This window comes from Simochromis diagramma, unplaced genomic scaffold, assembly GCF_900408965.1.
Source record: "Simochromis diagramma unplaced genomic scaffold, fSimDia1.1 OVJJ01000321.1, whole genome shotgun sequence".
Lineage (NCBI taxonomy): Eukaryota > Metazoa > Chordata > Actinopteri > Cichliformes > Cichlidae > Simochromis > Simochromis diagramma.
Window position 1 is genome coordinate 6453042 of NW_024386772.1, and position 24024 is coordinate 6477065.

Consider the following 24024-nt stretch of genomic DNA (forward strand, 5'->3'; position numbering starts at 1 on the left):
TAACCTGACCAGCGCCTGCTCACCATCTCCACTTGCCGTGGATCCAGGTTGGTGGGTGCATTGGCTGGCACAGCAAACTGGATCTTCTTCCTCTCCTTGGGCTCCCCCTCGACCTCGGGTGACACAGAGGGCTCCATGGCTCTGGATCCTGGAGGTCTGACTCCCAGCAGAGCGGAGAGGAAGCAGCTGGAAATCTCTATAACCTCCCAGAGGAACCTCCCACTCCTGGGTAGTCCCAGTCCTGAAGACTTTTCTTCTTTCTCTTGCTTCACTCCTTCACAATCTCTCTCTATTTCTACCTCTCTTAGAAAAAGTGAAAAGACTTTTTTTCACCTCTTTTGCTCTCCTGCAGCTGCTAAAATTCCCTTACACCTCTCTGGGTTTCACTCTTTCCCTGTTTGCAGTCCCTTTAAACCTGTGCAGCAGGAGTGAATGAGGCATGTCCTTAGATCTGGCTGTGAGGGAGCGAAGTGGGTGGATAGAGGGTGGAGGGGAGGGGCCAGTGACCAAAAGAAGGTGGAGATATTCAGGGAGAGGGAGGAGTCACAGTAAATGGGGAGGAGGGAAAAGAAGACGCGACAAGGGGTGGAGGGTGGGCAACGCTTTTTTCTACCTATTTAAGCTGAAGTTGATTTGTAATCAGAAAAAAATAGTAATCTCATCACATCAGCTGAGCCTCTTTTGGCCTCTATATGTGAGAGATTTATGATGGGAGATGAGGGTGGCAGGGAGCGCAAGGAGAGATAAACAAGAGGAGAGTGATGCGTGCCGTATGCAGGAGGAATGTACAGAGGGATCCTGCTGCTAAGCCGATGCCACCGACATTACTGGATTTACAGGCGGTGTTGTATGTAATGCTATGACCATATGACTGATAGCAGTCAGGGAAAGTACCACGATTGTCAGAGAGAAATACTCAGGATGTCCTTCTGTCAAAAGCTTGATTGGATCTCAGTGAAAAAAACAAGTAAATGTATGCCAAATAAGATAAAACTTATCACAACCTTGGCTTGTATGATTTAGAGTGAATGGGACATAGTGATCTTTAGATGACAAACACGGAGAAGATGCAAGCGAGAATGAGAGAGGGGGAAGACATTGTGGTGACATACAGGGAAAAGAGGACAGCGTCAGTGTTATTTTCAGGGCCTTGCTGTTATTTCACTCACATGGCAGAGGGATTTGGACAGTGGAGAGGAGTGGATTTGGCCTCAGGACAGAGTTGGGCTTTGGCATAGGCTGGAATGAAGGAGTCAGCTATAGTGTTGGTGATAGTGGAGGAGGAATAGGAAGTGCACAAGGGGCTGGAGGGACTTTGTGGCCATAACAAAGAAGGTCAAGGTATATATGGCACTTGGGGACTGCATCTACAGAGTCTGAAAGAAAAAGAGTCAACTGAGTGTTTATCCTGCTGGTAAGAACAAAATGAACTTGCCAGAATGCATATTGCATTTTCAAGGGTTTGCCTGAGTGTTGGACCCTGCTACAAAGCCACTTCTGTTCAAAGCAAAGCACCACCTCCACATGCCTGCAAGATGCAACTCATTAGTGGATTATTATCTTCATCTGCTACATGAAGTCCCAAAAGGTCGCGATTTGAGGTTTATGAAAAAATAGAGTACATACAGATTGTCTCAGATGTTGCTGAGTGCTTCTAAAGAAATTTCAGTAATGCACTGCTATTTGATTTTGTTCCAGAGTGGTTGCATAACTTGTAGTGTGTTCAGGGGGATTGCACAATTTTATTTTTTTTATTTTTTTTATAAAGACTGTGTAAAAGGGTCTGTGTAAATGTCTAGTTTACTACAAGGTACAGATTCCAACTTTTAATGAATCCAGAGATTGAGTAGTTCAAATCGACGATGAGGCAATGATCAAACAGAGATTTTTCTTTATGCTTAAAAGATAGCCCCATTGCAGAGTGACATGAAGCATACTTTATGAATCAGGGAGGTTTAATAGAGCTTGAAAGGCACATTTGACCAAATGTAATAAATACAGGTGCACTTCAGTGCCTTTGTTCTCGTCATAGCAAATAAGACACAGATTTGGGACTCAACTTGGTCTCTGTACAAATATGAAGGAATGCTTTGCAGGCATTCCTCAGAACTATAATATTGCCATTACGGGAAAGCTCTAATTAGCCTCTGTCAGATCAGTACCATTAGTAACAGCAAGACAAAGAGGCCTCTCTTTTGTGCAGTGCCTGAAAACCTACAAGTGAAGTCGTTTTAAATGTTTTGTTTCACTTCATTTACATCCTCCTTTTTCTCATGCTACACTGCTAAAAAGAGTTAAAAGATAGGTAAAAGAGGCAAAACCTTTAAAGAAGTCCAGCTACTGTAACTGAGTACCAAATGTCTGTCAACGATGGGGCATGAGATAGCACAAGGCCCTCTTAAAATATGTCCTCCTACTTCTAGTGTAAGAGTCCCACCCAATGCCCACTTGCACTGGACGACAGCATGGACATGACCAATGGTGCATCTTACTTCAAACAAATATCCATGTAATCTACTGAACTCGGGTTTTAATTTGCAGCTTAATCCATTTCTCCACTAAAAATTCTTCACCATTACCTAAGTAGGATTATGACTTTTACTTCAATAATCCAAAGAGTCGTGAGCCTGTGTTGTAAGCTACACTTGAGGCTGATGATCACGTTCAGAGGTTTGTTTGTTTGTTTGTTTTCTGTTGTTTTGTAAGACTAATTTCCCACACTGTTTATAGTTCTGAGCAATTTTGCCCAATTTAAAAAGAAAGGGGAACTGCCCCTGCTGCGTACAGCTAAAAATACCATCAAGCTAAAGCTAGTAAAGAAAGAAAAAAAAAAAAAGAGGAAAATCATCACATCTGCTTTTCACACCAGGGGCGGAGCGTGGGGGTGGCTTACTGGGCTTAAGCCCGGGTTGTTTTGTCAGAAGCCCGGGGTCTTTTGGAGTGTAATTTTTTCATAGTTAGATGCCTGGCTGACAACTGTATAAAACAAAAAGTACACACAATATTCGAAGCACATAGTGCACACTGTGGGAATTTACGACTCAAGACCCACCTTTTTAATTTAGCTTAAAAAATTAGTGTAGTGCAGGTCTATGATGATTTTTTAGTGCTACTATCATCTAGTTCTGATTCTGGTTCTGTCTTGGTTAAATCCCAAGTAGTCCTGATTTTGAACTCTTGTAGTCCTGTTTTAATTCTGGATCAGTTCTGGGTCTGGTTGAATTGGGGTTTAGTCCTCGTGTCTTGATACAGCCCTGACCTTGTTCTGCCTTGCTGCTTAATTAAAAAACTAGTTTAAGGTGTCCTGTATATGTGATATATATTTTTCCCTATATGAAGTCATTCTTTTTTGAACAAAACTCAAAACAGAGCCAATTAATCTTTCAGTCATTTCTACCCCCCCCCCCCCAAAAAAAAAAAATCCCACATGCATACTACCCTTTAGGGCTAAGCCCCGGGCGTTTCAAATGTCTGGCTCCGCCTCTGTTTCACACTATTCCTTTGGGACAGCATATGTATGGAATTTGTTTCCAACTTTGTTTCCTCAAACTAGAAGCAACTTATAGTCAAACTATAAGCTTCCCCCAAGCATAATGAAGTGGTACCGGCACCTGAACCTAACACTGTAATTTAACGCCTCATTTATAATTTGAACCTAATCAAAATGAGACAGAAAATACAAGTGACAAGTTTAAGGTTATTCTCCCTTTTTGCTTATACTACAAACATATCAAAGTATCAAAATATGGAGTTCATGCATCACTCAATAAACTCATTTCCCTCTTCTCATACTGATGGTGCATTCGGGATCTGGACTAAACTAAATATATTCCTTAGGTATTTGAATATAAATACATATCAGTGCAGACCATTTTGTGGCCTATTTTTAAATCCTACTGAAACTCTGTAACAGGTTTCTTTGCAGGGTTCTGTTGGGAGGCAGGTTTGAGAGAAGAAACTATATCAATGCTGTAATCAGATGCAAATTCCAGCATGGTGCCCACTTCACAGGAATTAAATCTGCCAAGCTGACTCGGAATAAGGATCTGTTTATCATGAGTGTTGACAAGTGCAAACAGGACTTAGCTCATCTTTTTGTCAAAAAATTTTAAACCCATTTAAAGATAAGTGACAAACCCAGAAAGAACTTAAAGCTCTGCTAGCACTAGTAGCTGAAGAGACCTGCTTGACAGTGAAGCTGGCTAAGATGGAAATCTGCAACTGCGCTATGTCATAGTCAGTAGATAAAGCTAAAAAAAATGCACCAAAAAGCACCAAAGCTGATATGTATGTTTGTCTTCAACATTGTTTTCATCTAAAAAAGAATTGTTTTGATATTTAGATTTTTTTTTAAATAATTTTAGCATTGTGGTTGTTAGAAACATGTCACAGGAATTCGTTTGGGCAGATTCAGGCAGCATCTCTGTTTAAGAGAGGTCTCACCTTCCAGAGAACTTTATTCTTCCCCCCTCATCAGAGACATCAAGATAATTTATGACTTTGATGGGCTGCCTAATACTGAAGAATCTGTATAAACTCAGTCATGGAGACAGATTTGCTATAACTGAGTCATGCATGGACACAGATGTGCTGAACAATGTTTTCAGTGTTTTAAGTTTTAATGCTACCTTTAGAGATGAGCACCATTCTCTGGTTTGTGCAATCTGACTTTTTTTCCCCCTAAAACCTGGTTACCTATTTTCTTTTTGATGTAATCAGATCAGCTGCCCACAACGATATGTCTTGGTGGTTGTGGGCAGCGGTATCCTGTTTTCAGGTTTCATCATGAAAAACAACCCAGTTTCAGTAGGGGTATAGTTTAATGCACTTTTATCATATAGTTTATTTATTATATAAATTAACAGGATATTCAGTAGGATAGATGATGTTGCATGACTGTGAATTAACAAAAAATATTATTTTTTCCCTTTTAGAAATCCTAATGCTTAAAAGCATCAGAACCTTACATTACACAATTCTTCTATAACATACCACCTCTAAATTAACCATGTCCTTCCTGCTATAATGACTTCCTCCACAGTCCTCTTTTACCTGAAGTATGGACATAAGTTGAAAATGTGAGTTTTTTGTTTTGGAAGGAGTAAAAATTCCTATACATTTCTGAAATACTAAGTTAAAACTATCAAATTGCAGACAATTTGATTTTTAGCATCATAATATCTGAATGAAAATTCATCACTAAACCTCCCTTCTGGCTATAAAATATGAAAGTTGCAATTTCTGTCATTTTGAAAAGAAAGTGCTCTGTTAGTCCAAATTCCACAAATCAGAAAACCCAGGATATCCACTGACAATACAGTAGACATCATATAGATTGCATAAATGGTACTTGATGTAGAGATCTCAGACTCGTGTTCTCCACAGTGGAAAAAACTGAATTTCTGGTTCTTGGAGGGTTTTTTGTAAAAGTGAATAAATAAAAACAGAGAAAAAGAAAACACACAGACTGAATGAGCAAGTGTGATGCTGGCACAGTAAACATAAACAGGATGATCATCTGGGATCTGAAACTTCAATTACAATTAACGCTGTAGTTCTTCGAAAAGCAATCACAATTCTCGGGCAAAATAAGGCAGGATTTAGAGAAGAAAGGAGCAGCAAATAAAAAGAAAGTGTTTATAAATCAAGTAAAATACGATAAAAAAAAAGAGATTTAAAATAAATGATAATAAATGATCATTAAAATTGGTCAGAAAAGAGTGTGCTGTGATTGATACTTAAAATAACACTTTAAAATTCATACTTCATAATAAAAGCACATTTTAAACACTCTAACTAAATGATTTCATATTTTACTGAAGATTCACCATCATTATGCTGCACATGATGCAAAGCACATACCAGCTAAATTACATTAGAGCACCAGTAAATCAGATTTAGGCTACTAGTAAATCAGATTTTTTTTTTCTAAATTCAGTCGACTCCTTCTATTTCTAGGAAAATCTAACAGTATTTAATGTTGCTGTTACTGGCTGCTGCTCTGTTCTGCCAGCTCATTGTGTACAGTTCCACGAAAGCAGCTGAAATTATGTTAAAAGATGAAACCGTTTGGTTCAGTAGAATACGCAAGGCTGACTATTTCAGTGCATTATACAGGGAAAATGTATTCAAACATTACATGCTAATCAGGAGCATCCTCCCTCTTTGGTTGTATGGATTACTACAGAGACAAATTGTCAGGTAAGCTTTCAAATCAGAGCAGCCAGGCATTGTAAAATCCCCCGACCGCCTGTCATATTAACGACATTACTCCACATTGCCGACACACTGACAAGTAGAACAAATTGCTCTAATTGGAAAGCAAACAGATATTCTACAGAACTCATTTGTGCATGAAGGGATTAACAAATAAAACTACTTCAAAGGGGAAAAAATGTTTTAATGCTCTGATACTAAGCTATCTAATTTTTTAATTTGTGCACTGTTACACTAGTGCCGGCCTACCTGTAGTGAATATCTCCGGGGAAGTCAGTATTTATTTGTAGCTCTAATTAAATCAGTTATGTCACTTGCTCTACTCATGATGCTGCTGCGTGTATTTACAGACACTGTCTAAGCTCATCGATATGCAGACTCGCATGTCTCTAGCTCTATTTTTATTGCACTTCACAGTGTTTATTCATTTAGCTTCCGCCTTGTCATTAAATCACTGTTTTGGCAAAACCACAGGAAAAACCTTCTGAAGATAGATCTTACTAGCTGCTTTAGAACAGCGAGCTTTATAATAACTCCAGCAGCCAGCAGGGACAACCTGTACAAAATGTGTGGCATGTGTACTGTAAACTCACGCACACAAGCACTCACAGTGGAGACACTCCAAGCCAGATAAAAGGTCTGCAATTCTATCTGCTCCTAAACAGAGCATCTTGTGCCATCTGACAAAAGCCTTCCTGTTATGAAACTAATTCACAGGTGCATTAGACCCCCTGCAGAAGATACCCCAACCATTTCAAGCACGAAATGCATTCTGGTTATCTCAATAAAGTCGTGTCAAAAACAAAAGGGAACAAGGAACTGTGTTGGTAAAAAAGCAACAATATAACAGATTAACCCGTCTCTTTGAGGCTAGCGTAATTCTCTCTACCTGCTGGGTCCTGTAGTAGTAATAAACCCGCACATTCACAGGGGATTTCAGGGAGAAAAATCACTGTGAAAGGTGAAGTATTCCATTAGTCTGGATGACAGAGAGGCTTTATAACATAATAGCAGGTGGTATCTCAGTTGAGGGGCACAGAGAGATACTGTGTATCAGTCAGCACCTCACTTGACTCCTCACTCATCCAGTTATATAACATACCATCGCACAATAAACACGCTCTGTTCATATAAAAAACCACAGTCGGATACACCTGGGAAAGCTGCCCTTCCCAGCAGTATCAGCACCAACTGTGGTGACATTATGTTGCATTGTGTTGACTAAAGATGCTTGTGTACCATCTACTGTTCTACTAGTGTAATTACAAGTTCTTAAACGACTTTTGTCTTGAAGGCTTTACTTCTTTTCATTTGTTTTTATGTATATATGCATACACTCCTTGGTCACTTTATTAGGTACACCTTTCTGGTACTTGGCTCTATCCCCTTGTGCCTTCAGAATGACCTTAATTCTTTGAAAACATTGCTCATAGATTTTGCCTCATGTTTACATGATTCTGACAAATTCTGACCCGACCACCCTAATGTCACAGCAGAAATGAAGGGAAAATTTTTCACATCTTCTATTGTCCAATTTTGGTGAACCTATATGAATTGGACCCTCAGTTTTTGTGTTCTTAGCTGACAGAAGTGGTATCTGGTATGGTCGTCTACTTCTATGTTTGATGTGTGGTGCATTCAGGGATGCTCTCTGATCGATGCTTTACCATCAGCTTGATTAAGTCTGGTCATTCTCATCTGTCCCCAGACATCAAAGGCATTTTCACCAAAGAACTGCCAGCTACTGGATATTATCTTTTTTCTTGACGGTAAAGCCTAGAGATGGTTGTGCAGGACAATCCCAGGAGATTAGCAGTTTCCACAATATTCTGACCAAAAACACACTCAAAGTCACTTAAATTACTTTTTGCCCACATTCTGATACTTGGTGTGAACTTAAGCACTTCATCCTGACCATGTCTAAAGCACTGAATTGCTGCGATCTCATTGGCTGATTAGATATTAGCGCTAGTGGAAGGGGGGGTTATGAGTTATTTTTGTGCAGAACTTGGATTGTTTTCAGATTTTTCTCACCATTTCAGCAGGGTGGATGTTTGACGCCAAACCAGGTTGTCTGATTGAATCAGGTTCCTTCAACCACTGGGTGCCATCTGTGGAAGCCATCATCTGAAGTGGTACACTGAGTGCTGCGCATGGAAATATGGCAGAAATCAGACAGGCATAAAAGGAATTACCCCCCTGGAGTTTGTTAGGACAAGATCGCACAAATAAACCTGCAAGAGAATCAGTGAAGGAACACCAGATGCAAAGAAAAAAAAATTAATTCAGGAACAAAACAATATACAACAACACATCAGGGGACACAGAACCTTCTGAAACAATAAAGAAGTCAATGAAAATTGTTCTTAAAATTTAACTTCAGTGTGATAGGCTGCTTGAAAAGTAAAATATGGTTCCCAGACTAGTGTGTAAAGACCAGCAACAGACCATGCTAGAACACCACTGAGGTCACAGTTCACAAACAGAAGGACAGTAAAGTTTCATACTTTCAACTATACATTCTCAGGAAATCTAGACAATAAAATCTAAATAGTATAGATGCAATATATATGTGTGTGTGTGTGTGTGTGTGTGTGTGTGTGTGTGTGTGTGTGTGTGTGTGTGTGTGTGTGTGTGTGTGTGTGTGTGTGTGTGTCCTGTAGTCTTTTTGGTGGACTTTCACATAAAGTAACTTTGTAGATTAATTTGTGCAACACCCTGCATATCACTTTCACTTGTGGAAAGCACACCTGCCAGAAATTAGGTTGCTTTTTATATCAACAAATTATATTACAGTGCTATTGTTAGGTTTTGTATTGTTTATTGTCATTTATGCTTAGAAATATCTACTTATATATGCTTAGAGTTTTATAATTAGTTTTAGATTGGTAGAGGTTTGATCCTTAATAGTCTGCAAACTTTGTGTGCATTCCAGAGCACTCTGGGAGCATGTGAGAGGTCGTACCTTCTCTTATTGTTTTATGGTAGGATAAACGTAGCTATATCTGTTTTAGGCTAAGTGCCTTTTGTTTAGATGAACTGCTGGACTTCCAGACCAGCAGGTTTAGGGAAGTCATTTATGGGGTCACACTCGGACCACACACACACACACACACAGGGAAGGTACTCTTTGTTTGTATGTAGACGTCATATGTTAATGAAGCTATGTATATTCATGTAACCTCAATAAAAGAGCAGTGTTATGGGGGAGCAGATGAGAGCAACTGGGGTCAAGCGAAGGAACGGCGTTTGTCCGGTTCTCTCCCGTGCACGAGAAACATGAAGAACTTTGCCTACTTCGTGTCTTGCTTGCTGTGTAATTATATTGTCTTCAACGTTCCAGCGAATAGGTTCAAGCTACAAACCTATCAGTTATATTTTTAATATATTAAACTCTTAAGCATTTTGTTTGGCATAATCTCTAGTGTGAAATAAGCACTAAAAGAAATTCCAAAGAAAAAAGCCTGACAGTATTTACACTTCACTTATTGCAAATTCCACTTCAATTTGTGATAAGTGATGGGTAAATACAGATAGTACTCAAAGCTCAACTCAGCACCATTAAATAATAAAGGATACAATTATAAACAAATTCCAGTAGATGGCAGCCTTTTGCTACATTTGGCTCTTAAGCAGGCTCAACCCTTGTTGACTAGAAATAACTTTCCTAGTGGGGGTTGAAACTGAAACTGAGGTGATCGTTTAGGATGAAAGCAAGTTTAAAAACGTGTTGCCACTGAGGGGTATTAAACAGTTGAATAAATCACTCTTAATAGGATGCGGCAGTCTAATCAAGATACAGTGAAAACAGAGAGGAAAATTCTAAGACAGGACTATGAGGGTGAAGGACAAGCTGAACGGACATGAGGCAACAATGAGAGAAACTCAGTGTTTAAACTTTGACATGTAGGTTTCCTCAAGGATAATAGAGGGTGATGTGACTGGTAGATATGTGAGAGCAACAATACACGTGTGCCTGGATGTCAGGAGCAAAGTAGGGTGGGGTGCTGTAGATGTAGCAGGTGGAAGACATGGTGAAGGCAGAGGCGGAGGAGGACATGGCAGTAGGGCAGTGATTTAATTAGCACCCTCTACCCCCTCCAGCCCTTCACTCATAGCATCAATAATGCATGGCCCCTTGTTTCCACTGCCATAATTAATCCTCTCTTACTATAATTAAAAGCCAAAAATCCCACAAGATGGTTCAGCTTGGCCAGGCATGGGTAGGGTTGGCACGGGAACTGATGAAAAACTCCAGAGCCTCATATTCGCCCTGTGGACAGACAGATCGACAGACAGACATGTTGACAGAAAGATCAATAGTCGACCCAACTCCATCACAGGCAGAAGGAATGAGGCATGAAGACAAGCTGAAATACAAGGGGAAAATGTGACATGCAGCAAATCAAATGAATGAATTTGACAGACTTGTGATGAGAAGCGCTCCTCGAAAAGGGGGCTTTGTGTGCAACATTTGTAAATGAGTAAGTGAAGAAAGAGCAAGCCAAGCACCCACCTAAAAACCCCAGAAAAGAGGACGGGTGTACAAATACACACACACACACACACACACGTACTTACAGAGACATCCTGCTCCCAGATGAGGTTTATCTCTGCTGCAGCCAAGCCAGACGAGAGGGAGAGGTGGAGCTTTCTGATGCTGCAATTAGGACCACACTGTCTGGGCGAGCAAACAAGAATGAATATTTCAGTCCGGAGATCTCCATGGGTACCTATGGTGGGGGCCTGGCACACCTACAGGCACACACACACACACACATACATAGACGGATACACAGCTTATCATGGCTGCCAGAATTATTCACCTCCCAATCACAGATGCCACAATTATCACATCAGTATCGCTGCGTAAATGATGCCAACTGTTATGCTCATTGAACTATTGTACAAGGTTTACAATGTGAGCATAAATATGGATCAGTAGCAGTCCTAGTATGTAGCTGATCCCTTCTCCTTTATGAAAATAGGTGCAACGAGCATCCGAGCTTGGCCGCGTGCCAGGAAACAGCACAGTTGGCAGAGCAGAGGTCATCTCTCAACCTACCTCAATTTCTTCTCTCCCCCCGCCTCCCCTCTCTCTGGCTACCTTTCTCACCTCCTCTTCCAGACTGAAAGTACTCACCTCCCTCAGTCACCTCTTTGGTCTCTTCAGCATTTTTAAACGGTGCTTTACTTCAGGATCTCTGCTGTGCACATTCTTTTCACAGCACACACACGCGCACAAGCCTTGTACATTAGGATTACTCCCTCTGGTGTGGGTTCATTGTCGATGCTCCGTGCAGCCCTCCTCCTGCCCCGCCGTCCTCGGCCCCATCTCTACTTGATTTATCGCCCTAAAATACCACTGCACTAATTAGTCAAGTAATTAATTAATAGGCATTTGCATTTGTGCATATGCAATTAGGGGACTGGAGAGAGGAGAGTGCAGATGGGGTCCGGGAGTCTGATGGGGGTGGGAGGGTCCGTGTGTATGTGTGTATATGTGTGTATATGTGTGTGTGCATGTGAGCTGTATTTCATATTTGTGCCAGCAGAAGTTTGCACTTCTTCCAGAAAGACAAGTGAAGTGCAGGTCATCACCTCACACGTCTGACAGTAAAAAAAGGGAAGAAGGAAGGGGTGAGGGAATGACAATGGTATAGGGAGGTGTGGCTTGATGACTTTGAAAGGCTCTTATGTGTCATTTGAACATGGAGGAAAGGAGTGATGGAGAATTTGAGATCTTAAAGGGAGAGGGCTTTAATTTAGAATCTGACTGCATGCGTTTAGCCTGTAAAAGCACAGCAGGTGGTCCTTACTTAAGGCTAATCCACATACAAACCGGATGCAAAGTCATTCTAAAACATCATAATTCCAAACAAGCTCTTCTCTGGCATTTCAATTTCAGATCAAACTCTCCTTGATTGGAGCCGCCTTGAGCCCAGTGCTGGCTAAAGCCACGCCGTTGACATTTAGCATTTATTTTGGCAAGGTGACCTGAAGGTTGTTTTGGACTTGTTGGGAAGCACCAGGCTCCCATCACCACAGCGCTCGCATCTCTCCCCCCCTCCACCGTCCAGCTGAGGTAGGATAGGGCACCAATTTGGCTAGCAGTGAAGCTCAGTGTCCCTCAACACAAATACACATGCTGACACAATCACACCACCGTGGTTCAAGGTACTGCCAGTTTATCATTCCCTCTTTCCCATAAGGGATAAGAGACACATTAATGAATGTGCAACATCACGGCTCCCTAACCACAGCTGCCACACTAGTGTTAACCCCAGGGATGACCCCGCAACCTCTCAAACACTGCCATAGTTGTGGCTTTGCAGGCAATGTAGGGGTGATCCAGACCCAAGGACATGATCAGCTTCTATCAGCTATTTCTCAGCCTCCAGGTCCCTGTTCCCTCAGCCCGATGGGTGTCTTTGTGCCAAGTTGGACTTGGTGGTCATCAGGCTCATTTCTCCCACATTAACTCCACTAATGCCTCCTAAATAGAGAGATCTCTGAGCTGGGGTGGACACAATGCAGCAAATCAGACATATTGGAGGGATCGGGGCGCTGGTGGCAAGGAATTCTTGCATCTCTGCCACTGATGTGCCAACATGCCTCCTAAATATTGAGGATCTCTGCCAGATTCAACCAGCATGTCATCTACTGCTACACCCCCCTTCCTCCTCATTTTTCAAACATCCCTAGTGGGTCTGCACACCTGGGTCTCAGACTCTCTCTCACCCATCCTCTCACTGTGTCTCTGTATCTCTTTCCCTCTCTCTGTGACACTTGCCCCTGTGGACATCCCCACCCACCCACCCGCCCTTCATGCTTAGCATTGCATGCTGAAAACATGACCAGCAGCTCTGGCAAACCTCACACATTCAGACACAGTTACCAGTAAACATTTGATCTTCACACACGCACACCATGCATGCAGCTAAAGCCTATGTAATGGTATATGTTTTAATCTAATTCATTTGAAGCTCCGGCAAGTGGGTCATCTGCAGCCAGTGTTGGGCCCAGAAGAGTCAGAACAAATCACAGTTGGTTTTGGTTGTCGTTCCTCTGAATACATTGAAGCATAATTTGATCCAATTAGGTAAATAAATAAACAATATGCCGTCTGTTCCACGGTCTTAATGCACTTATAATGCATCCCCATCTCCCTCCCCCACTCAGCTTCTGAACCGGAGCTGTGGTGGAGGGTAAACCCCACAAATAAACACGGTTTGCCTACCTTTCATTTGATGAGAGTTAATTGATATGATTTTATAATAGGCTTTGAGGATAGACTTTGAGAGAAGATAATTGATTAATTGCTTGCTCAGATATTTTAAGTAGCTCTTGTTTGACTGCTGGTTATAGTTTACCCACTGTATTGCCACTTATTCCACATTTTTATAAGAGTATATCCTTCATGGGTGATGCTGAAGTGTGATGACTACCATAATATATGGAATTAGCATCAGTGGGTTTCCTGATATGACTTCACATACTTAATTGTCTTTAGCCCTTTTAATATCACCTTTTTCGTGGTAAGTGCGGGGATATTTGTGCAGCTCTCCGTTATATTGTATTAAACGCCGAGTCGTGAGTTTGGCAGGGGATTACCAAATTTCACAGGTTTGAATTTTAAAAAAAAAGTAGCTTACATGTCTTGAAACAGCAGCACAGGTCAACAATGATGAGTTTTGTTGTTCCACCATTTTATTTTCTCCCTCTCTCTTCTGTTTTTCCTCCTTTTTTTCTGGCTGTGTGAGCGCTAGCGCGGTGACAGATGGCGAAGCCCTCCTCCTCCTCCTCCACCACCACCACATCTACCTCCTCCTGCTTCTCTCTCTCTCTCTTTCTCTCTTTCTCTCTGTGTGTCTCTCTTTCCCCCGGGAGGGCAAATCTCTCCGAATGCGGGCGCATGTCAATCACCGGGCTCTCATGTGATGGCTCTTGCCGGTGACGTGCCAGCCATATGGGCGCTGGCATCACAGCCATAGCTGGTATGTAACCCCGTCCCCGGTAGCTCACGGTTGCCACACGCACACACACACACATACACACACATGCATACATGCTCACTTACTCACTCAGTCACTCACACGTATACACAAAGACACAGCCAAGACGCACGTTCGTTCACAAGCTCCACTTATTCGGGCGCGCGTGCTGGGAGAGCGGCACCGCTTAACGTCAGCACCAGTGAAGAAAGACGCGCGCTTCCTGCACCTATACTCTGATACAGAGCGGTGGTTCGCTCGCTCGTGCGGTCCCTGAAGATGGTCTGAAAGTAAAGAGCATTTTTTTTTCTCCTCCCATCCCCTGCGAAGAGCTCGAGCCGAGGTAAGTTGGAACAAAAAAATACAGGCTTAGGAAAAAAAAACTATCAGTGTTGCTGAAGTGTCCGTGCAAAATGTAGGAGAAATTTAATCTATAAATTAAATGCATTTTAATTCCAGGTGTTTGGATATATTGTCAGAATTAACTTTTAATAAATGTTAGAGGTGAATTAAACACATTTATTGCACATACATTTTATTGTAAAGGTCTATTCTACAGGTAAAAATGTAAATGTATATTCGCCTCCAGTGTCAGTGACTTTGCTCTGGTATGTTGGGATCGATCCACTAGATTAAAAGCACAATGCCGGTGATGGCACGCTTTGAAACCCAATCTAACAAAAAAAAAAAAATGTCACGCATTAACGTGCAATTTTCGTGTTTGCCTTTTTGTTGGATACCAATGCGGACGCATTTGCACAAAATAGCTCCTCACTCTCTCACCTTCTCGGCTTGCCCTTCAACTTCAAACATCCCAAACTAGCTGGATTATCATAAATCAGACAGCCTAACGCGCTCAAGTCAAAAAGCCAAGCGTCTCCTGATCCCGATTTCACTGCTTTATGATCATTTACAGGAGCGGTTCCGAGGACTGGAGCAGCCCTGATCACAGCGCACGGGCTGTAAATAGATCACATCGGACACTAATTTGATTTAGAGATTCCTGCGTCTGGACCTTGAATCTGACAAACAAAAGACAATGAGTGTGAGACATTTCCGTGGAAGATTTGTTTTTATAAATCGGCTCCGGTACCTTGATGGAGGACGTCCTCGAGCTTAATGGGAGATTTATTGATGATTTTGTCGATGATTTGCACGTTCAGTCTCGGAGCAAATGAAAGGGTGGGACAACGCCATTGACTGTGACAGGCAGTCTGCGGCATGATTTATCTCTGTTTGTCCAGTTTCATCTTCAACAATCTATCTCGCCACAACATGGTTTGAACCATAAACAGAGCCTTTTTCAGTGGAGGGGCAGGAGGCTTTGCAAGAGAGGCCATTTCACGACTTGATTTTTTTATATTTAACGAGGGCTAAAACGATACAAGCGATTTCCATCTGTAAAGGTTATCGCTGACTAAAAAGTGCTTTGAAATCGTGCACTCGTGCATACTGAATTATGTGTGAAATCTATTTCGTGTAAGCTGCACGGTCTGTTAATTAAACGATGTTGTGTTTTTGCTTCTAATTGAGCAAACCTCCTGAGCCTGAGATTTAAAAACTAGATTTTGCCCCTGGCACACCCCCCGAGATAATTAACCAACCACCACAGCCTACCTTACCATGAGCTGCAAGTCTATCTGATGCTGCACTATAATAATAGCTCGGAAGTGGAACGTGTCAGGGAGGAAGCCAGTGGAGCCTTATTGAATCTGTCAAAGATCACCGTGTTTCTGCGTGTTTCTTTTCCTGTGATGGGACTGCATTTGCTAATCAAGTGGTAGGCTGATCGTTTTCGTTTCGTTTTTCAGACGTTACAGTCAGCAAGTGTCATTAATGATTAATTGTTAACGGTTAATAATAAGGTATTATAATGATAGTGACAGTATTTTGTGTACTTTTACTATGATTAGTATTATTTTCATTGATCTGATATGTTTTAAAAACGGATTTTTTGTGTTCCGTTTCCCTTTTTCTCATATATATATAAATGTTTATATGATCAGACAAAATTTAGGTGGACAGCCTATCAATTACATAAAATCCTCTTTGCCTTGCTTGCCATGAGCAGAGGTGCTGGAATGCAGCCAGGAGTGTATATGGGCGTCAGGAGGAGTGAAAGTGGGGGCCCCCATGGGACCTGTAATGTGGCCCCTGCCGCTGGGACCCGCTGCGATAGGACGCGGCAGGGCATACGACTGACAGCAGGGAATTAAATGGGGATCCGTCTGGCTGTAGCCCAGCCTAAGGATTTGAGGGTTTTCTTTCACTTTTACTCTTTCCCCAAATTTACGCATTTTGTCATTTTTTCTGGGACAACAACAATTTAGCAATAACCTTAAATATAATACATCCTCGGGAGTTTATATAATCCTAAAATAAGCCAAATATTTGATTTTTTTATTGTGAAGTGCGATAAAGGAAGGTTTTTTTGTTTGTTTGATTTAGGGTTTTTGTGGAACCATTGTATCTGAAATTTCTTCGCTGTCACGCAATCTGCAGCGCCCACACAAAATGTCTTGTGATTCCGAGGCCTAATTTTCGATATATTCCTTCCCCTCTAGATCCACAATGTTAACGAGGCTTTTCAGTGATCCTTCGCTGCTTCCCGACGTACAAAAATATTCCGACTGGGCCGAAGACAGCGACAGCGACAAGATCAAAGAGGAGGATCAGGACACCCAGGACGGCATGGAGGTCTCTGGTCTAAGAGGAGGCAGTCGGACTCACTCAGAACACGATGGGGAAGACGACGAGGACGACGAAGTGGAAGAAGAGGACGACGGAGAGGACACGGAGGGAGACAGGCCCAAGAAACGGGGCCCCAAAAAACGCAAAATGACCCAGGCCAGGGTCGAGCGCTCCAAGATGCGGCGGATAAAAGCAAATACTAGAGAACGCAATCGCATGCATGACCTGAACTCTGCTCTGGACAATCTGCGTAAAGTGGTGCCCTGCTACTCCAAAACACAAAAACTGTCCAAAATTGAGACGTTACGATTGGCCAAAAACTATATCTGGGCCCTGTCTGAGATATTACGCTCTGGGAAAAGGCCTGACCTTGTGTCCTACGTCCAGACGCTGTGCAAGGGTCTCTCCCAGCCTACAACCAACCTGGTGGCGGGATGCCTCCAGCTGAACTCCCGCAACTTCCTCACTGAGCAGCAGTGCCAGGAGGGGGGCAGGTATGGGTCAGGCTCCTTCTCCATGCATTCCTACCCGTACCAGTGCGCGCGTCTGTCTAGCCCCCACTGCCAACCGGGCACGAACTCGCACCCGCTGAGGACACACGGCTATTGCTCGGCTTACGACTCACTGTATGGCGGGAGCGGATCCCCGGAGTATAACAGTCCCGAATATGAGGGGCCTCTCAGTCCGCCTCTGTGCATCAATGGCAACTTTTCCCTGAAGCATCAAGGCTCTGCGTCCCCCGACAACGAGAAGGGGTACCACTATTCTATGCATTACTCCGGTCTGCCTGGCTCCAGACCCGCTGGGGCCCACAACCTGGTGTTTGGCTCCTCGGGGACCCGGAGCGGTATTCATACTGAAAACGTCCTGCCTTACCACGACATGCACATACACCACGAACGGGCCCCCGTCTATGATGAACTGAACGCGTTTTTTCACAATTAGACGACAAGCCTATTGTGCGTCCCCTTGCAATCAACAATCTATCCACCGCACACTTTTTGACAAGCTTACCCGCCAGGATTTAGGCATTCTGGGGGAAATCCTCCACTTGTTGTCATTAGTGTTGTTCTTTTAATTTGTTCTGTCTTTGCTATAGTCAGAGATGTAGTGGAAGGTAGTACACCTAACCTGCAAAGTGTTATTTTGCGCAATGTTTCTATCTCTAAGCGGAAATTTGACAAACAAATCAAGACTAATGAGGAAAATGGAATTTTAAATTGTTCATAATTTTAATCTGTGGTTTGTCTTTGTATTGGTGGTTGTCTGTATTTTCATGGCTGGGAGTCAAAGTTTACGCACTAATTTATTCACCACTACATCACTGGCTACAGCTCTACCCTGATATTTGCAATGGTTTTCTAATAAAATACATGAATAACCGAGCAAAACGACATCACATTTGGAAAGATGTGTTTGTATGTTTGTTTGGGTTTTGTTTTTTTGTGTTTTTTTTTTAGAAATAATTAAATCCAGACGAAAACAGAGGGAAAAATCCTGAGAACTGTACTTGTTGGGTTGCTTTAGAAGAATCTGTTCTACAGCAAATCAATCGTTTCTGCGTCTATGCAAAATCTAACGAGGCCACAGAGCGAGGCAAGTAGGCCCAGAAGGACACTGTATGTTTCATCAGCACTGTTGCTGCACGCACGGGTGCGCGCAGACACACACACACACACACACACACACACACACACACACACACACACACACACACACACACACACACACACACACACAGGAATAAACACGAGTCTGAAAATGGGCTGGCCACAATGTTCAACTTCTAAAATTAAAAAAAAAAATAAAAAAAATAAAAATAAAAAAAATAAATAAATAAATGACATTGGAATCGGACCTTTTCTTATTTAATTTTCTACTTCTATTCATACATATTACCGTTGCTCTTCTAAGTGAGCCATTGCACTGTATTTTATTTTCAAATCAAATTTTTGGTTCCATATTTTCTATTTGCAATCTGCTATGCTAAACACTTCACTATTATTATTATTATTATTATTATTATTATTATTATTATTATCATTATTATTGCACGTATTTATTGTATTGTTTTCTAATTAATGTTAATAGTGTCCGGAAATGAAGGGAACACTGTGTTGCTGACCATTGTTCTATTTTTTTTTGCTCTTTCGTTATTTTAATTTATTTATTTTATTGATATTATTATTGCTTTATTTTTTGAAAAGACTCAAGTCTTTTAACTTTGTATTCAACAAACTGTGTGGTACAATAAAACGACGATAAACGAGACTGTGCAAATTGATTCCTTTTTAAGTCTTTGGACATCTACATGCGTTTTCTATCCCCTACAGACCACATCTCGAATTAAAATGACTTTAATTTATAAGAAAAAAAGTGCATAGCCCGCATCACTCCTTTTGGATATTATGAGCCTGACCGGGCCTCGTGCCACAACCTGCAGGAGTTCCTCCAAGCCTCGGGGCTTTTATCCTATAAAATAGGGCAGGAGGGAGAGATCGGTGTTGCCATCTTTCTCGATTGACTAAAATGGTGCCAGTGCGTCGTTTTTGCCTGGCGAAGGTCTCAGCCTTTAAAAATGCATGGAAAGATTTGAATGTATCTCAGGACGTCAACAGATGTACTGCGGACATTTGGCTTAAGGGAGAATCTACAAGATGAATAGAACCTGGACACCGTGGTGAACACACGTACACACACACACACACTCAGAAAATACAGATTAAATTATGCTAAGCGCTGCAATTAACAGCATCATGGAGTCTCCTTCACACTTTCTTGACCAGAAAGAAGGAAGAAAGAAGTCTCTTTCAGTACCTCGGACAGCTCTTACACCTGGTGTTTGGTCCATGCAGTGTGAAGCTTAACGCCATGCAGAACATAAAGGGCTCCATTTTGGGAGTGATTTTTTAGATTATTAGGAAACAAACACGTTGTGTATGTCCTTTTCTTTTGCACCAGAATATTCCATCGCTCATTCAGAAGTCTAAAGTTCCAACACCAAAAGGAAAACACATAAACACCTCTTCTGTTAATCATCACATTATTTCGATCGCTTATATACTCTTTACATCATTGATACATAAGCATTAGGCCTGTTTGTTTCAAATACCTTCATATTTATAATTGTGTAAAAAAAAAAAAAAAAACCCCACACACACACTTTGCGATCCTGACGCAACGGAAGCAATGCAGCCGTGACACCAGCTAAAATCCAAATATTTGTTAAAACAATATTATTTTAAAGACTATTCATTAACATATTCATGCTGATGTATAATCAGTTCTCTTTCCTTTCCTAAAAGTTCCCTTCTTCAAACTTTAACACATCTGAAAACATTTAAACACTTCAGTAATATGGCAATATGAATATATAGGCTTATTCATCAGGTGTTTGAATTGATTCAGGTGGATATATGAGGTGTAAGTTCTCCCTACCACACACATCAAGTTATCACAGAGAAGAAGTCTGAATAACAAAACTTCTAAAAACCAATTTAACCACCTTTAATTTATGTATATATTATTTAAAGGAAGAAAAATCAGCGTGTGGTGTCCACACGCTGTCACAGTGCAAGGGGCAGCCGTTGCGACCCCGGCTGGGTTTGGAGCTCTGCCCTGCAACCCATATGCTCCCCAAAATGTGGTGGGTGCTCACTGCTGTAATGACACACACAGGACCTGAGTGGCGGGTGATGGTACGCAACATCAACACCGAAGAGAAAACAAATAATTATATAAATATATCAAAAAGCAAAACTCAGATTGTTCCACGGCTTTTTAAAATAAATCAGAGGTTTTGGGAGCGGAGAATGTTTTAATTATATTGATGTTTAAAACGTTGCTTTGAAATGTTGGAATCATGTATTTTTTTCTGGAACAACTTGCTGATCATTTCCTGTCAGTTCGGTAAATCTGTGTGTTCCCACGAATTTAATCTGCTGATATCAATGCTTAAGGTTTGGATGAACGCGACACACCATAAGTTATGTGAGAATGTAATAATGTTCTGTGTAAAACATGCACCAATAAAAAAAAAATAATAACAATTTTTACTTACAGCAGTTTCCGTCAAAAAAGAGAAAAAAAAATCAGCACTTTCTTAATTAAACGTATATATTCAACTTATTAACCTCGACGTCTTTACTGGGTATTGATCTAACGACGATTCACATCATTTAAAAATAAAATGAGTGTTTTATTGTGAAAACTAAGTTATGAAAATTGCCATTTTTATCTCTCTCTTCCCCAAAAGAGGAAGATATCGTCATGTGGAATATAAAAATTATAATGCCTTGAAAAGCTTGAAAAAAGACGAGTTTTTCGTCGTGAACATACCTGTAACAGGGAAAAAATATCGTTACACGTTTTGTAGTTCGGACATATTGACGGCATATATTTTTACTGATCCTCAAGTAGTCTGTAAATTCTTCTGTAATAACAGTATGTTGTTTTATGTGATAAATATCATTGAAGATTGATCAATATATTAAAAAAAATACTTCTATTTATAGAAGCTCAACTCATGGGTGCAGTGACAGTCCCTGGTGGGAATCAAACCGATGATCAGACACTGTTGTTTCGGATTATTTGCTTTAAACCTCCTCCCACATAAAACTCTGAGGCCCACTCTGCTTTTTTGTGTTAACACTTTTGTGCCCCTGTGTTCTTTTTGGCCTCATCAGCAGAAAAAATAAATAAAAAGAAGAGTCTGCATGGATTTCTGGAGGAGCCAATCTAAAAGTGAATCCAGCCAGCAGTGGGAGAGGGCATCTATCAAAATACTCCCCGAACCCCCGACACCACCATCACCACCTCCTCTTCCTCCACAGTCCGGTGAGAGTGAAAGAGTGAGAGGCTGGCAGGCTGGCGGAGGAAAGCCGTGCCAAGTCCCTTAATGTTCCCCAGCAGCAGCACCAGGAGCTCCGGAGAGGACAACCCAGTGTGTGCGCCAGTGTGCCAGTTCACCGGGCCAAAGTGGCACTGCTGGGAGGAGTCGATGTTTCTTTCCTAATTTTTGCAGCATCTGTTCATTATCCAGGACGTTTAAAAACGAGAGCGCTCATCCCGAGTAACCCTTCGCAAAACACACACACACATCGTACACACAACTCACGCAGATACACAGCAGTAAGGCATTTCTGTGAAGAGTTGGTCTATGAATATGCATATTTCTCTCTAATGTTATGTAGTACACGAGCTCATGCATTGCAAGAAGGTTGTGTTGCATCCTTGGAATTTAACTGCGGGTGTTGAAAGCCCTCACATGCGGTTACCTTGCAACAAATTAGGCTGATGGCACACATACAGACACACGCGATAGCCAAATTTGAAAGAAAATAGTAGTAGTTGATTTAAAAAATCGCAGGCAGCTTGCAAAAGGTTTTAGCTTTGAAGGAAAAAGAGCAAATCAGTTAGATTGGCAACCTCTGGTCTACTAACTTGCCACTGTTAGTCATGCAGTGAACGCATTTATGCTTTTAGTTCCATGGAACGATTACAGGCCTCTGCGTGAGCGCTAAGTGCGTGTAGAGGGAAAGAGAGGTTGTGACACAATAAGCTCATAAAGGAGTGTGCAATAAGGTCAAACTGAGAAATATTTTAAATATAAATATATGCAGCTCTCGTCAATAAAAACAGAAAAGAGATGAGGAATTCACAGGTGTTTTTCTTATAGAGTTTATGAATTTCTGCAAACATTTGTTCTTTTCTGTGATTAAATCATTTAATGTATAATTTGTGGTGATATCGTAAATAAAAACTAAGTTGCATTTACAAAAAAAATCATTTAGCTAGTCTGACTTAAGAAAAAAAAACTTCCAGTGACACTCCGTGCTCCACTCAGGATGAAAAGTGAGTGAATGAATCTCGCTGTTTAAATTATCATGTTCATGCCCACTCGTTTTCTCACTCAACTTGGTAGGGGGAAAAAATCTAGAGTGTTTGTCCGACATAACAGTCAATAGTGCGATTATCAAAATGTCACAAGTACTATGGTGTGAATTCCAATTAACGTCTAGCTAAAATAATAATCGAGTGTTTTGCTAAATGCAGATATCAGTTAAGAATATGTGCAAAAGATATGAGGGGGGATAAAAGCGCTGGGAATTAAAAGTCGATGGGGGGGAAATGATCTGTTCAAGAGATTGTGAGCTGTCGCAATCTGTCAGTGACTGAAAACAAAATGAGTCAGTTAAAAGGGACACAGACAGGGAGACAGAGAAATATACAACACTGTGTGTGTGTGTGTGTGTGTGTGTGTGAGAGAGAGAGAGAGATTTAATAATTTATGAACAAAAAAAGGAAGAATGAGGAAAGTACACACACACACACACCAGTGTTTACATTAACTTCTCTGGCACCTGCGCGCACGCAGCAGCGCTGAAAAACTGAAATGTTCCACATGTGTACAGACTGAGGAAACAATCGGCCAACCCTTTTGCCAAACTCTGTGCCAGTGCGCACCCCCGCCCCTCACACTGCCAGACAAGGGTGCAGGCCTGTCACTGGCAGTTCGTTCAGAGGAAATTCCACAACATCTGTTTGTTATCGCACAATGGGGCACGGCGGAGTACGGGCAGTGGGGCAGGAGACGAGGCAGAAGCTAAACTGAGAGTGTGCTACTGCTGGAGGTTCTGCCAAGGGAAAAAGAGGTGGGTGGGGGGGGGGAGGAAGTAAGGTGGAGGGGAAAGGGGTGATAGGAGGTTGGAGGGTAAAAGGGGCAGGGATAAACTGCCAGGGGTGCAAAAAAACCGCCCCAAAAAACAGAGGTGGAGATCAGGGTGAGAGCCAGGTAGGTTTCAGGACCTTGGCGGGTGGCCAGGTGCTTTTTTCCAGGGTTTCTGCGGTGCAAGATGTTGACGCATAGGATGGCTACCTGAACAGAAATGTTTGTTCACGTAATTTGAGTACAGAAACTCTTCTTGACCTGTATCACATCCTTACCATGGCCCAGTTCCGGTATGCTCAGGAGGTTCCGGGGGGGTGGGCGTGGCTGGCCTCCTGTTTAGGAGGTTAAGTAGAAGCGTGCGCAGGGACGCAACTGGATCAGAGGGGGTTGGGGTTCGTTGCTGGTCTACACAGATGGCATGTGTACGCGTGCATGTGCGTGCGTGTGTGTTAT

The 24024-nt window shown here is 41.8% G+C and overlaps 3 protein-coding genes across 9 annotated transcripts in view; 1 reads left to right on the forward strand and 2 right to left on the reverse strand.

The window, feature by feature from the left end:
- Nucleotides 1-8716, reverse strand: part of ppp1r1b (protein phosphatase 1, regulatory (inhibitor) subunit 1B) — a 28915-nt gene extending 20199 nt beyond the window's left edge. Inside the window, exon 1 of one of the 4 annotated variants that reach the window (XM_040045482.1) lies at nucleotides 8251-8716. In XM_040045482.1, coding sequence (XP_039901416.1) covers nucleotides 8251-8343 — 93 coding nt within the window. In that variant the 5' untranslated portion in view covers nucleotides 8344-8716. Of the gene's footprint in view, nucleotides 1-23; nucleotides 683-8250 lie in introns of those variants that run through there. The other 3 variants (XM_040045461.1, XM_040045472.1, XM_040045490.1) reach the window with 3 other exon arrangements.
- A 1671-nt stretch (nucleotides 8717-10387) lies between these two features.
- The window catches only part of cdk12 (cyclin-dependent kinase 12), a 48487-nt gene continuing 34850 nt past the window's right edge, over nucleotides 10388-24024 (reverse strand). The window contains exons 16-17 of one of the 2 annotated variants that reach the window (XR_005697814.1): nucleotides 10798-10897; nucleotides 10388-10489 (exon numbers count right to left, since the gene is read on the reverse strand). The gene's annotated coding sequence lies outside the window, so the exon portion shown is untranslated. Of the gene's footprint in view, nucleotides 10490-10797; nucleotides 10972-24024 lie in introns of both variants that reach the window. The other variant, XR_005697813.1, reaches the window with a different exon arrangement.
- LOC120742236 (neurogenic differentiation factor 2-like) lies at nucleotides 14258-17992 on the forward strand. 3 transcript variants are annotated; one of them, XM_040045426.1, is made up of 2 exons: nucleotides 14258-14553; nucleotides 16775-17992. In XM_040045426.1, the coding sequence occupies exon 2, from the start codon at nucleotides 16782-16784 to the stop codon at nucleotides 17844-17846; it is 1065 nt and encodes a 354-aa protein (XP_039901360.1). In that variant the 5' UTR covers nucleotides 14258-14553; nucleotides 16775-16781; the 3' UTR covers nucleotides 17847-17992. The 3 variants fall into 3 exon arrangements, with proteins under 3 accessions (XP_039901360.1, XP_039901355.1, XP_039901367.1); XM_040045421.1 differs by lacking the exon at nucleotides 14258-14553 and adding an exon at nucleotides 15281-15392; XM_040045433.1 differs by lacking the exon at nucleotides 14258-14553 and adding an exon at nucleotides 15661-15990.